Source organism: Convolutriloba macropyga, chromosome 8 (assembly GCF_964194025.1).
Source record: "Convolutriloba macropyga chromosome 8, txConMacr16.3, whole genome shotgun sequence".
Taxonomy (NCBI): Eukaryota; Metazoa; Xenacoelomorpha; order Acoela; family Convolutidae; genus Convolutriloba; species Convolutriloba macropyga.
The window spans coordinates 17,222,054-17,237,770 of NC_134475.1; the positions used below are offsets into that span (position 1 = coordinate 17,222,054).

At 37.2% G+C, this 15,717-nt stretch overlaps 2 protein-coding genes across 2 annotated transcripts in view; both read right to left on the bottom strand.

The window, feature by feature from the left end:
- The window catches only part of LOC142344531 (ras-related protein Rab-11B-like), a 450,398-nt gene that overhangs the window by 75,093 nt on the left and 359,588 nt on the right, over positions 1–15,717 (bottom strand). The gene's annotated exons all lie outside the window — the stretch shown is intronic.
- The window catches only part of LOC142344970 (uncharacterized), a 53,886-nt gene continuing 43,380 nt past the window's right edge, over positions 5,212–15,717 (bottom strand). Inside the window, exon 9 of the mRNA XM_075397054.1 lies at positions 5,212–5,379. Within this exon, the coding sequence (XP_075253169.1) occupies positions 5,212–5,379 (168 nt within the window). The remainder of the gene's footprint in view (positions 5,380–15,717) is intronic.

A 15,717-nucleotide genomic window follows, 5' to 3' on the forward strand; every position in this document is an offset into this window, starting at 1 on the left:
TGACAGCCAGATGCCTAAACGCAATAGAAATAGCGCCCTACGGGAGACTATCTTTAGAAACTGAGATCTCGGTGAGCGGGGTAAACATGTCTCGAGGAAAGTTTCTGGTCTCGGAAATGTAATTCGCTCGAAACGGAGAACACTTTAGTAGAGACTGACAACGCACTTGGACGCCGTCTCAAATTATTCGGAAAACGATTAGGGGCAGTTTTCCATTGGGACAATGGGACCAATACATGTTATTACATTAACCCTTTGTTTCAAAAGGGAGAAAAGTACTGTACACCAATCTTTGGCGCGTGCTTTTGAACCTTCGAACCGAAGCCGAATCATACCGCACAAAGCAACTCAGAATTGGTGAGAAGGACCTGAAGCTCTTTGGATTGAACATTGAGATTGTACACGATTTCATCATAAGAATATTTGGCGCTCTGAGGTTAGATTTCGGATCATCTCTGATCAATCACCTGCAGAAATTTTGAATGACGACTCAATAGAGGGAGCCACTGCAGTGCTCTCTACAAGCAGCGCAGATGTTCAGTTCAAAAATGACGTACATGAAATCACGGAGGCACTCTTTGAAAACGCAGAGGGGCCAACAACCAACAAAAAGACGTATTGTAACAGATTGTCTACAATTTTGGAGCCAATTTTGCAAGGGATGACAATGAACTGGGTCTGACCGACCTAGTTGAGCACAACATTGACAACAGCGACATCACGCCAATCAAGCTACCAGCTTACAAGACCACTTAAGCTAATCTTGCAGAGATTTATAAATAAGTTCAACATATGCTCGATTTTGACATTATCCAACCGTCAAAAAGTGATTGCAGTGCTCCAGTGGTCTTAGTGGGAAAGAAGGATGGCATTGAGATCAGCGGTTTCGAAGGAGGATTCTTGACAGCCAGCAGCCTAATCGCTATAAAAATAGCGCCCTACGGGAATTTATCTGTAGAATATGTTTTGAGGAGATTTTTGGGTCTCGGAAGTAAATTGGCCCAAGAAGTCATTACTGCCAATTCTTTGATTTACTCGTGTGATGGCAAGAAAAATCTGAGGTTAGATTTTGGATCATCTCTGATCAATCACCTGCAGAAATTGTGAATGAAGACTCAATAGAGGCAGCCCCTGCAGAGCTCTCTGCAACCAGGGCAGATGTTCGGTTCAACATTGACGTACATGAAATCACAAGGCAATCCGTGAGAACGCAGAGGGGGCGAACAATCAACAGAAAGGGGTAGTTGAAGAAATTTTCTATAAATTTAGAGCAATTTTGCAATGGATGACAATGAATTGCGCAGCGACACCTCGCCAATCAAGCTACCGGCTTACAAACCACCCCGGCTAAGCTTGCAGAGATAATGAAACAAGCGCAACAGATGCTCGGTTTGGACATTATCCAACCGTCAAAAAGTGATTGAAGTGCTCCAGTGGTCCTAGTGGGAAAGAAGGATGACACTTCAGGTTTCTGTGTAGATTTCCGCAGACTCAACTCGAGGTGTTGCAAGAGTTTGACTTCCAAGTAGTTCACCGGCGTGGTGAGAAACATGGCAATGCAGAGAGCTCCTTCTCGGCTAACAGCAAGGGAATCTGAGTGGCAGGAAGGCGAGGAAGAGGCAGCAAATGTATCTTGACCGAAACCCTTGAATTTGGAGACCGCAATAGCTATAGCTAATTTGCTAGAACCAGAGGCTTTCGTTTTGTCAATAACGGAGCATTCGGAGGAAAATGTGGCCTCAGTGGACCTCAAAGTTAGCAATGATCAAGTCAGGGCTAACCAAAGAGAAAAACCCGCTAGTGCCACGATTCTGCAAAAAAATTACCTTACCACTGTATGACAGACAGAACAACTGCAGAACTTTTGGAGAATACCCAAAGACGGCGGAACAAGCTCAGAGGCTGGGAATCGAAGTCTTCGGGTTGTTGATTAGTTGGGAGCAGTTTATGATAAAAGATGGTATACTCATGCAAAAGTGATATAGACCTGGCAAAGACGGCTATCAAGATCTTATCGTTGTGCCATAAGTTGCAGAGCGCAGCTTACTGGAAAAACTGCACGACTGCAGAGTAACAGGAGGGCACTTTGCATTACAAAACACACTCGATGGAACCCGACAACGGCTCTGGTCACCCATGATGAGACGGGACATTGATAACTGGATAAAAAAACGTGCAAACCTTCTGCAGCTCGATCAACAGCGGTCAAAAACTTGGCAGCCGACTTGCAACCAGTCACAGTGGTAATACGATTCGCGAAAGTAACTGCCAATATCTTGGGACCAGTAACGCGTAACTGAGATACGAGAAACAAATACATGTTGGTCATAACTGATTATTTCACGAAGTAAGTAATCACTGTCCCTCTCTCTACATTAACAGCGGATGATGTGTCAAAAGCATTCGTTAAGAAATGAGTTTTGCGGTTTCGGAGCCCCCGATAGGTTGCATACGAACCAAGGAACCAAATTCTGCAGCGATCTTATGACTGAAGTGTGCACCCTCCTGAGCATAGAAAGATACCGGACATCTCCGTATCACCCACAGGGAAATGGGCAAGTAGAGCGCCACAGTAGAGTCCTAGCAGATTTGATCAGCAATTACTGCACAAAAAATCCGAGACAATGGGAAACAATCCTCTCATACGTAGAGTTCGTGTATAACACAACTGTCCACAAGTCAACACGAGAAACACCCTCCTCGCTAGTGTTTGGAGACGAAGCCCTCAACCAATTTACTGACTGTTCTCCAAACTCCCTGACACAGAGCTTACAGTACACAAGTACACTACACTTTTGGAAGAAAAGTTTCGGAAGCCCAAAAGTGTGCTCGTGAGACCCTAGGTGCAGTACAACAAATACAGAAGTAAAAGTTTTCCAAGAAAACGTAAGGAAAACCGTATCAGAAAGACAACAAGGTGTGGCCCTTTTCGCCTCAATTGGCAAAGTCGAAGAAGTTCTACCTCCCATGGACTGGCGTATTTACGGTTATACGAAAAATTAATGAAGTTAATTACAAAATTTATTCCGAGAAAAAAAAGTAAAACAAGATTGTGCACTATAACAGATTAAAACCCTCTAAAGCACGTTTAGAAATTGATGATCAGCTTCTGTGCCGATCCACAGGAATTGCAGAGACTACCAACTCAATGTTACGATGCCGACAATTTGCCAAGTAGCGACGATGAAGATGATGAATTGCTGCAGCGTAATCGAAGGATCCAAAGGCGAGTTAGATAGCCTGTATATGACATGTGGGACAACGATCAGATTGGTGGGGACATACAAGATACTTTTCCTGAATCACCTCTAATAATGGCACCGATGCCATATATCAATGGTGATGAAGAAGCAGCAGCTAACGAATTCAAGCCAGAGCAGGAAGCAGCAATCGATGCAACTGAAGAGCAACCGGTGATCCTTGCAGACGAACCGAAAAATATTGAGGATGATGAACAGCGTCGATATCCAAAAAGAACGCAACAGCCAGTAGACAGAATGAGACCCTAAAACTTTTGAGTGTTGCATGATAAATTATTATAGATACAATGTCAATGCATAAAGTACGAAGGCAGGAAAGATACTTATTTTTTGTAGTGTAACAAAACTAAAAAGGAAAACATTTTGAATGAAATTGAATTATACAAAGTACTAGGTCAAAGTAACCAACCAATCACAAACAGCACCAATCCTATTTATTAGTTTTCAACCTGCATAGTTTAAACAGAGAACTTTTTTTCAAAATCATTGTTCTGGGTTACTTTGTCTTGGCTTTACCTCCTATCCTGATTGATAAATTTTTGTGAGAGCTAAACCATCTCATATACTGGCTGATTCACTTCAAACCAGGGGACTTCATTCAAGACGATCGGTTAGAAGAAGGAGTGGTGTTCATGCAAGACACGACGCCATTTGTGGCTTCTACTTTCAAGACAAAAAGAGTGTGTGTACTCTTTCCAGAACTCCAACGTATCGACTTTACCCAACTACAATCCGCAGGACACAACTTCGCGTAGGATGTGACACAACAAGGGGAGGGAAACTACAAAGGACGCATTTGTTCCTCTATGGTTGCCACGGAGAGTTACGAAATTGACCGTTAGTGCTGTAATTGAACTAGAAAACGAATATCAGCGACTTCAACAGGGTTATCAGCTGTTCATCGACCGGATGTTATTATTTAGCAACCAATTGAATGTGGTACACGAGGACACAAGGCAAAATGGACAAAACGTGCAATTTGCGGCAGGAGAGGCAGTCAATTTGGATCCCAAGCTGGACACAGTAGGCTGCAAACTCTTCTCCATATTCGATTTAAGCAAATCAAAGGAAGCAAGGCGCATAGAGAAACTGCCTGAAGAAAAGCAGAGAAACAACCGGAACATGGACTGGCTAAACATACAAACGAGAAGAGCAGTCAAATTTCTGAGTGCTGAGTAGCTCGCTGCGCGCACTTCTGTCGAGAAAAACTGTAACAATACCGACAAAACTTACACTTGCTTGTCAAACAAATCAATGGGATGCGGAAAAAATGGGAACGCTTGAGTAGTTTGGGATGCAGGATAACCCAAGCGAATCGATATGGGCTGTAAGTCAACTTGAAGATCAAAAATTTGCTAAGAAATGTATCCGAATTACAAGGGCAATTCTCTTTGCGCGTGCCAATGTGACAAACCTGGGATATATTCTAAGCGACGCCCTAGTTTCTCTAACCAAAGGAAAATTACCAGCCAGATTGCTATTGCTACCACAAATTATGGACATTGTGTCAAAGATGGAACAAACGGGATGGTTCCCCGCAATCAGAGAGCAAGATGTCTGCATATTACGAATTCGAACTCGCAAAAAGTGCCAAAATAACATCCAAAGTGCTCCATATTGAACTCGAACGAAATTCTATTTCATAAGACCTACGCAAAATCCCAAGTGTATCGGATTGTGGCGATTCTACAACCATTGAGCAGCGGAAAGACGGCAACTGTTTACAATTTTCAGAAAAAATGCTTTGTCTCCCCATGGCAGTAAATCTTTGGGGAATTGAATAGATCTGAATTAGTCAAATGCCATGGCACTGACATTTTCTGTTCTGCAAAAATCCGTTTGCTTCGACACGATTAGCGAAGAGCTCGTGCCTTAGCAGCCTTTTTTTAACCAAAAGACCACCGCAATAAAATTGCGTCCACAGAAAATAGTCCCGTTGCCGGCCAAACCGTCAGCCCAATACTTGAAGCAGTCTAGGCTTCTTCTTCAGTCGGAAGACAACAATTATCATCTTCTTAGCGAAACAATGGATACACAAGCAGGCCAAATTCCTGGCTGCTTCTTGAACCCAACCTGCAATCGTCAACAAGAACTCCCTTGTGGTGGTCTGATCCTTCATCTGGAACCCAAGGTGTGCAGTGTTGACACCACAGATAGAACGAACATTCAACTAACAGGGATTTTTTTATGAAACGTTTTACCACGTCGAGAAATAGTTCACATTACACCAGCCCCCGAAAAAGATCATATGAAATCGGAGATCTTCAAAATCATCAAACATACACGAAACCATCCATTGGACAAAAGTATTTATGACCAGAAAGTACTTCAATTGACACAACCCTTCAAATAGCATCAAAAGTTGGAGCATCAGGACTACAGCGAGAAGCTTATGCAACACGGGATAGTTCCCTTTAACAGTTTTTTATTCCTAGATACTTTGTTTGCGGTTGGTCTGGGAGTTGCTTGTGGTCCCTGGAAGCTTCTGGGAAAACTTCAGCGGTTTCATGCGAATAAATTTAAGCAAGAGTCAGCAGCAGTAGAAAGAGTCACGTCGAGCAAAAGTTATGAAAAGGAAGAGCCTACCTTTAGTGGGAGGAGATACTGACGGGAGGATAGACTTCTAACCAAAAATCTAATGCTTTACAGTTGCTGAATTTAGATTTGCTTGATTACTGATATTCGGGCGAATAGCAAGACTAGATGAGGGGTATGTAGGATCAAAAAATAGATGCAATTAAGACTAACATAATTAATGCATAGTCTCGAAAGCTTATGGCAAAAGAAATATGCCTGAGTCAAGCGCTAATCGCTTGACTACGGGAAGAAGTTAAAACAAGACAAATCACCAATACATATGGACAAAATAAATTTATATGCAGCCTACAATTGTCTTATAAGTTCTGTTTTTTTCTTATTGTCCCAATGATCTCGCTGAAATCTTACTTCCTTAGTTTTTTCCATACGTATTTGTTCCAAGCTCCACCAAATCGGCATAGTTGATAAACCAAACAAAAATTATTAGCAAATATTAAATAGGAAATATATTAGTTTGAATTTAGTAACAAAAATGAGCAATGAAGCGAGGCTCAGGTGATTGTTTACACCATGAAAAAAATCATGTTACCCTTTCTAATGAAGTACCATTTTCATACCCCTCATTTACTAAAAACACATATGTGCAACTTATTAAAAAGTAATTTACTTGAAAAATAGGTGTGCGGTTTATGTTGAATTTTTAAAGCAAGATCAAAATAGAAAAGGATGCCGAGGAGAGGGCCGGTAATTCCAAGTTCATGCTTCACGCGGTAATGATTACCAAGAGAAACGAAGCAAAATTCAGACGTCAATACTTTTGGTCGGCTAAACTTAAGGTATATGGGGAAATTGGATAAAAGGAGGACTCTGAAAAATTCGGAATCAGTTGTTTCGGAATTTTTGGAGCCTCAACAACGGACTTGTCCCTCTCTCCGGCAAACCTCTCCAGAAGACTTCAATTCAATTTTCTAGCTGCAACTCTCCTCTTCCTCATAGTCCAGTAGCCAAGAGCAGAAGTGAGGTTGCCCCTTGCAGAGAAGCACAGGAGCCCGACAGAAGACCAAGAGAGCATGAGGCTTAGCAGAAGGTATTGCTCCCGAGAACGTGTTTGATCTCGCAATTGGCAATTTACATTATGGAAGTCATCACATATCCTAATCAAAGAAACGTAGAAACACCGAAGTCGTCAATGTTGAGGGACTTTGTGCTCACTGTAGCGTCCATCATTAGACAATGGGTTGTTATTGTCAATTTTTACTCTTTTGAGGGTGCTAGGGCAAATATTTAGCGGATGAAACTAAAGTTGGAATTAAAAAGAGGGAGAATGATGGGCTGGGGTTATTACACTTGCATTCTCATCGGTGGGGAACTGAACGAAAATTGATCCCTTTGAGAAATTGTTTGAGAATTTTGTGAGATGGAGTTTTTCTTTCAAACAGTTTTACTTTAGTTTCTTAGTCGAGCAGATAAGGGAGAATTGATGAGAGACTACGCAATTGACAACGGTTTGCTGAAACAACCTGAGCGGATGCTTATTTCGAGCTTCAAGTGAGAGAGCGAATAACCTACGACAGCTTTTGTCGACTTTACATCAGTTTTGCACTCATGTGTACAGAAAACCGATTTCTTTCCCCAAAAACTTTCTTAATAAATCCTTCAAAAACTTTGATAGATCATTGGTAGAGGTTAGCGGAGATAACAATACCGACTCTAGCGTCGCAGTACCAGTTCACCAAAAAATCTCAAAAACTCTTTATCTCAATTTCGAGCCAGTTATAGCGGTCTTGAAGAAATCAAACCAAACTCTAAATAACTTTGCTAGCAAAAGCAGGGAACACTAATTTACTTCAAAAAATGTTTTTCGTCAATTATGCTACTTCTTTTCAATAAAATTAAGCAAGTATATGACAAAGTTGCAAAAAAAAACCTGAAGAATATCCTGCAAAAAGCCTTAGTACCCAGCCTGGATTTACTCGTAAAATAACCTCAATTAGGCAATTATTGAACAAGAAATTTGCAAAACTTTGCAAATATATGCAACAATTTTTCAAAACTTTGCAAAAAAAACCTAGAACTTCGCAAAAACTGCAAAATACAGACAGGACCCTATACTCAATCTTAATGCATTAGGGAAGACGCTCACTTGTGAAGGCTAGCATACCTAATCCTAATACACGGGGCTTCAGGGAGCAGGGCATAGCAGGGGAGAGGCGATGGTTTCAACAGTCTCGAAAAAGTCACGGGATATTTTAATGTCCTTTGTGAAGGCACCTTGTCTAGTAGCTGTCTAGCATCCTTTACGTTTTTATCCATTTATGTTCACAAAAAGATTACAAAAAGTTACCCGTGGGCTTTCTCAGGTTCCAGAGCATAAAAATTGGTCAGTTGCGCCAAGTCCTTCAGAACCACAATGTCTAGATCCAAATACCATCCGCCGTACTTGTAAACTAACGCTTTTCGGCTAATGGAACTGTAATGAGTAATGCCATGCGATACAACTTTATCAATCTTCTTTTCTATTCCTACAACGGGTGTGTTTTCGAACAATTTTGAAAAATTAATAGTGTAGAACTCAACATTTTTGTAGTAATAGTATAAACGGCATACACTTGTGCTTTTTGAAAGGTCCAGAATTGAACTTCTAAGAATAACTTTGCTAACAAGTCCTGATTGCAAGGCTGCGGACTCGATCGAACATGATTGCCGTCCTGATAAATAGGTTTTTCCAGAAGTTTCCAGGAAAAATACCTGCAATTTTTCCGAATAGCTCGAGTTAAATTCCTGCAAAGTTATATTTCTGTTACACGTCAAATTTTCATCGCGGTTTTTTTCAGTAAATATCGAATCGCCGTTGTAAAACGAAATGTTTCCATTTAATTTTGGGAACAATATTTGTTTCTGTTTAACTTTCAAGGTCGTGTATTCGGAGTAACTTTTCAGTAATGGTTGAATTTTATCGCCAGCAATTCCAACAACAAATTCAAAATTAATATTATCATTAGCTCGGAACCACGAAATAAATAAAATTAATAATAAAGAAAATCCGATAAGATATTTAAAGTTTGGTTTCATTTGTGCTAAAAATTATTTGCGTAACATGTAGACAAAATTTGGAAGGCAAATGGAAGGTTTAAAAAGGTGGCCGCCGTATTGGCCGACAGGGCGTTTAGCCGACAACCAAAAAATGAGAAATTTAACCGACAATTTAAGTAAAATGAGCAATAAAACTTATTCCGAAGCTGTGATTGGCCAATTTAAAACACTATTTCGTAAGCGGACTAATATACCGCAGTTATTTCATCAACTAGAGTAACCAAAGTCTATCCGTGGCCGGACCGTATTTTACCGCATCTGGCCATGCCTCGCGGGCCATGGCCATGCCTCAGCGGCCCATGGGACTTGATATGAATCTATCACAACCGAACTACTGATTTAAGGAACAATTATGGACTTTCATGACCAATTATGATAAAACTGTCGGCTAAGTTTCTCATTTTTTCCTTGTCGGCTAAACGCCCTGTCGGCCAATTTTCCTAGCACCGTTTACAAAATAACAAACGACGAATAACAGAAAGAGGTTTCCCCGAGGACGCCGGTATAGCCGAATGGGCTCAGAGCAGAATGTCATAAGATTTAAAGCCGAATATTTCCATCGCTCTGATTGGTTGATCTTACACTCATTACCTTAGAAGCAATTTTTGTGAAATTACTTACAAAATGGGGTAACGAAGGTCTATCCAATTTAAGCTTTCGGCTCTGTTTCGCAATTTTCTTCTCATTCGGCTTTGCGCCCATTCGGCTTTGATTCCTTTTGCTATAGCTCCGGACCTTTTATATGCGTTTAAATTGACTGCCGTTAAGCTAGCCGACAGTGTTTAATGGCCGAAGATGAGCCAAACGAGTGGGCGGTAAATTAATCGATTTGTTCGCTAACTCGAGATTCTAAATAGCTGATTTAATTGTTTTGATGGGGCGCGATAAGCCGAATTAGGATTAAAAAGCAGTATTTGTTAAAAAGCAGTCAGCATGATTGTATTTTGTGAATGTATATGGATAATTTGTATAAGGTGGAAATAAGAGACGTTCTAAAAATTAAATTCATACTGAAGAAAATTATGACAAAGATGATATTCAATTTACATTTTACCAGGTGACGTCGTAACAAATAGACGTACCAAAATGTAGAAATTTCAACGCATGTGATTCGTCGAGAAATTCCAAAACACTGTACCTCTATGCGCCAGCAGTAAATTTCTATATTTGGTACGTCTGCCATTTTCAATAGCGCCATTTTACCAGCCTTACTTCCAATTTTTTCACTATTTGATCGCAACCGATTACTTCAAATCGAACGTAAAGATTTTCCATGTAGGTTTGTACACAAAACTGATTAAAGATATAGAAATCTGCGTTTCAAGAGCGATTCAAACAATGAGGCTTGTTAATTTGCGTTTGCACATGATGTTCCGACACGAGTTCATCTACATTTTTGACTTAATTGTCAACCAAATGAGGTAACAAAAATAGATGTTTGAGTTTAAAAACTCGTTACAAAACATAACTACTAATTGAATTACATAATGCCATACCTCAATACAACACTCACTAGATCTGCCATCACAAAGACTACGAGAAAAACCAAACAACAAATTAAGCAAAGAACAAAAATTTCAAGGCAAAGCTCAATATCGAAAATTAAAAGCATTGGGATCTGTTATTACACGATGATGCTAAAAGAAGAGAAAAAGAAACAAATATACCACTCACACAACTTTTATGAAAACGCATTTTGTTCAACAAACAAAACATCAGTTACGGCATCAGTGGACATGTTAGTTTTTGAAAAACAAGGAATTGGATGTGACCTCTCAATGGTGCGAAAAAGTTACAAGTTGACGAAAAGTACGACAAAAACTGAAAAATTTGAAAAAGTGTTGAAAACTGTTTAATATCATAAATTTTACGATTTTTGCTAAAAACTGACTTCCTCGGGTTACTGTTTTCACTCAACACTTAATCAGATTTTTATGAGAACGGTCAGGATTTTACGGCTAAATATAGAATAAAAATATAGGCAAAAACAGCAAACTCAGAACAAAATTGAGCGAAAAAAGTGTCGAGCGAAAACACATTAATAAGGAAATTTTCAGTAAAAGTTTTCTATTTTCAATTATTTCCCGAACAACAATGGCTTTCTTCTTTTATAACCGTAAGACTTCAAAAATCAACAAATATGTACGAATACATTAAAACAACAAAATTTTTGAGAAAACCCGTAGTATCAACGCCATTAAATTCAATTTTTACAATGGAAGCCCTTAAAAACGCTAAATTAGGCCTCGATGGGACAACAACAATGTTTTGCTTTCATAAGTTACAACAAAAGACATTACAACAAGTCACTGACTATGAAAACAACAGCAAATATAGGCAAAATCCAATTATTCAATAAAAAGGGCGACAATAAAGTGCCGGTGCAATTCAATCTAAAAGTATTTCTTTGAAAATATCATCTATGATCCGTTGAAAGTCTTTTGTAAGCCATTGGGAGCTGTCAAAATTATTTTTTCAAAAGTGATAAGATTTCAAAAGGAACCAAAATTACGAAAAAATATCAAAAATTGAAAAAAATGTATACTCGTGGATCGAAGTCGTGAAAGCAATAGTTAGAAAATAAAATCTAACTTTATAAAATTTGAATGAAGTAGTATAAAAGGGATTCTGACATTACTGGGACTGACCTACGGTTCAAAAAGATACAATTGGTTAATGTTCAAAAACATTTTCGAAAAACTATTTTTAAGTTTGACAGCCAAAAAAAAATTGATTTCAACGGATGTTAATAAATACGTGCAGTTACATCTCGATGGGAGAACAAGGATGTTTGTCGAGCATAGATAATCAAAAACCATCGCAGTAAGTTCTAAGACAATAAGAAAACAACATTAATTATAGGCAAAAACCAAAAATTCAGAAGAAAAGTGCGAGAAGAAAGTTTCGAAGCCATTTAAACTGAAAATATGTTTTTCTCCGAAAACTTTATCTTTGATCTATTGAACATTTTTTAAACCCAGTGGGAGATCTCAAAGTTTCCAACAATACGAAAAAATCAAAAAATTTGAGTTTTTTCTTGAAGTCTTGTGGCATTGAAGTCAAATGATCAATAGTTAGAAGATAAAACTGGGACTTCATATGAATCTATCACAACCAAACATGAGACCAGTTCCCTCAAAAAATTATAATTAATTTATTTCGGCTTATCGCGATTTCTGAACAATTTTACGTTAACACGCATATACTACTTTAAAACATGAAGAATTTGTTGAGCTGTCAGCCAATCAGAAAACAATACACCTATTTTCTCAATTGTGATTGACCAGCAGTAAAATTTCTATATATTGGTATGTCTGCCATTTTCAATAGCGCCATTTTACCAGCCTTACTTCCAATTTTTTGATTATTTGATCGCAACCGATTACTTCAAATCGAACGTAAAGATTTTCCATGTAGGTTTGTGCACAAAACTGATTAAAGAAATATAAATCTGCGTTTCAAGAGCAATTCAAACAAAGAGGCTTGTTAATTTGCGCTTGCACATGATGTTCCGACACGAGCTCATCTACATTTTTGACTTGATTGTCAACCAAATGAGGTAACAAAAATAGATGTTTGAGTTTAAAAACTCGTTACAAAACATAACTACTAATTGAATTACATAATGCCATACCTTAATATAACACTCACTAGATCTGCCATCACAAAGACTACGAGAAAAACCAAACAACAAATTAAGCAAAGAACAAAAATTTCAAGGCAAAGCTCAATATCGAAAATTAAAAGCACTTAGTAACAACGTCAAAATGCAATCAGATAAAAAATCAACTACATCAACCTAATTTTGCCTAACTATAGAACAGATGGAAATTTTCCCTAATGAGACTAGGTAACAAGTCGGCAACGAAACAATAAGGCGAAATTCAAAAATCAATCAACACTGTTTAAACCCAATAATTTCAAAAGTCTTTAAAAACCTTAGTTTTTAACGAAAAAATTCTTAATATATTTAATAAACAGTCATTATGGAACCAATAGTACCTGTCCTGTTGTTTGTTAGTCTAAGCCATGGGAATGGACTAAAGATACAGAAGAACTCAAAAAAAACAAACAATTTGCGAAAACACAAGTTATTGAGGCCATTGAAATCCTTAGCATTTATCTCAAAAAAATGTATCTTTATTTCTGTTTTTATATAAAGTAATTCAGCTAAAACTTCACTGCAATAAAAAGTTCATGTGCATTTGAAAATCATTGGGATCTGTTACTACCCGATGGTGTTAAAAGAAGAGAAAAAAAAACAAATAAACCACTCACAAAACTTTTATGAAAACTCATTTTGTTCAAAAAACATAACATCAGTTATCGCATAAGACCAGTGGACATGTTAGTTTTTGAAAAACAAGAAATTGGATGGGACCTCTCAATGTTGAGAAAAAGTTACAAGTTGACGAAAAGAACAAAAACTGAAAATTTGAAAAAGTTTTGAAAACTGATTAATATCAAAAAATTTATGATTTTTGCTAAAAATTGACTGCCTCGAGATACTCTTTTCACTCAACACTCAATCAGTTTTTTATGAGATCGATCAGCATTTTACGGCTACATATAGAATAAAAAAATAGGCAAAAACAGCAAACTCAGAAAAAATTGAGCGAAAAAAATTGTCGAGCGAAAACACATTAAAAACGAAATTTTCAGTAAAAGTTTTCTATTTTCAATTAATTCTCGAACAACAATGGCTTTCTTCTTTTATAACGATAAGACTTCAAAAATCAACAAATATGTACGAATACATTAAAACAACAAAATTTTTGAGAAAACCCGTAGTATCAACGCCATTAAATTCAATACTTACAATGGAAGCCTTTAAAAGCGCTAAATTAGGCCTTGATGGGACAACAACAATGTTTTGCTTTCATAAGTTACAATACAAGACATTACAACAAGTCACTGACTATGAAATCAACAAGAAAAATAGGCAAAATCCAATTATTCATTGAAAAAGTGCGACAATAAAGTGCCGGGGCCATTTAACCCAAAAGTTTTACTTTGAAAACATCATCTATGATCCGTTGAAAGTCTTCTGTAAGCTATTGGGAGCTGTCAGAACTAATATTTCAAAAGTGATGAGATTTCAAAAGGAACCAAAATTACGAAAAATTATCAAAAATTGAAAAAAATTGAAAACTTGTGCATCGAAGTCGTAAAAGCAATAGTGAGAAAATAAAATCTAACTGTTTAAAATTTGAATGAAGTAGTAAAAAATGGATTCTGACATTACTGAGACTGACTTACGTTCAAAAAATACAATTAGTTAATGTTCAAAAACATTCTTGACAAAGTATTTTTAAGTCTTGACAGCCATAAAATTCAATAGATTTCAACGGATGTTAATAAAAACGTGCAATTACACCTCGATGGGAGAACAAGGATGTTTGTCAAGCATAGTTAATCGAAAAGCATCACAGTAAGTCCTAAGACAATAAGAAAACAACAATAATTATAGGCAAAAACCAAAAATTCAGAAGAAAAGTGCGAGAAGAAAGTTTCGAAGCCATTTAAACTTGAAATATGTTTTTTCTGAAAACTTTATCTTTGAATCATTGAAATTTGAACCATTTTTAAAGCCTATGGGATCTATCAATATTCAGATTCTGTGATAAGATTTCAAAGGTTCCAAACATACGAAAAAATCCAAAAAAATTTGAGTTTTTTCTTGAAGTCTTGTGGCATTGAAGTCAAATGATCAATAGTTAGAAGATAAAAAATGCTAACAGATTAGTTTTAATTGCAGTAGGAAAAACGTCCTGTAATTAATGAGACTGACTTACAATTCACAAAAAAGGGTACCATTGGTTAATGTTCAAAAAAACTTTTGAAAAAGTCTTTTTAAGTCTTGACAGACATTAAGTTCAATAGCTTTCAACGGATGTCAATGAATACGTGCAGTTACGCCTCAATTGAAGATTAAGGATGTTTGTGAAGCATAGGTAATCAAAAAGGCATCGCAGTAAGTCTCAAGACAAAAAGAAAACAACAATAAATACAGGTAAAAACCAAAAAATCATTGGAAGAAAGCGAGAAGAAAGTTTCTAAGCCATTTAAACTATATGTTTTTCTTTGAAAACGTTATCAATGATCCAATGATTGTTTTTTGCAAACCAATGGGAGCTATCATTATACAGATAGTTTAATAGGATTTCGAAAGTTACCAATAAAACGAAAATATCCAAAAATTTTGAATTTTTTTCTTGAATTTCTGTGCCATTGAATTCCAATGACCAAAGGTCAGAAGATGAAACTGCTATCAGATTTATTTTTGTTGCAGTAGGAACGAGAGAGATCCCGTAATTACTGAGATTTACTAACTGTTCACGAAAAAAATTTATGATTATTTAATGTTGAAAAAAAATTCCAAAAATTTATTTTCAAAGTCCTAACAGCCACTAGCTGTCCATTTAAAGCACTAGATAGAATCACTTAATGCTCATTACGAAATCTATTGCTATTGCAGTCAACAAGTCTTTGTCATTTATTCATTTTGAGGCGTGAAATGTAGTTTTGAATTAGTTTTTTTTATTGAAAAAAATCTTAATTTGAACGAAAATACCCCCAAAAGTGAACAAAATCATGCCAAATATCACGTGTTCAAACAAAACCAAGATAACTCCTCGGAAAAAATGAAAATTAAAAAAATCTTTTTTATTTCGAACTCTAGGCTGGACGAGCTTTGTAATGATACATCTAACATTTCTCTACGATGAATATATCGATCGGCCAAAATTGTCTGAACAAAAAAAACCATTTGAGAATATAGTTCCTCCCTCCAAAAGTGGGGTCGGAACAATGAGACAATAAGTAA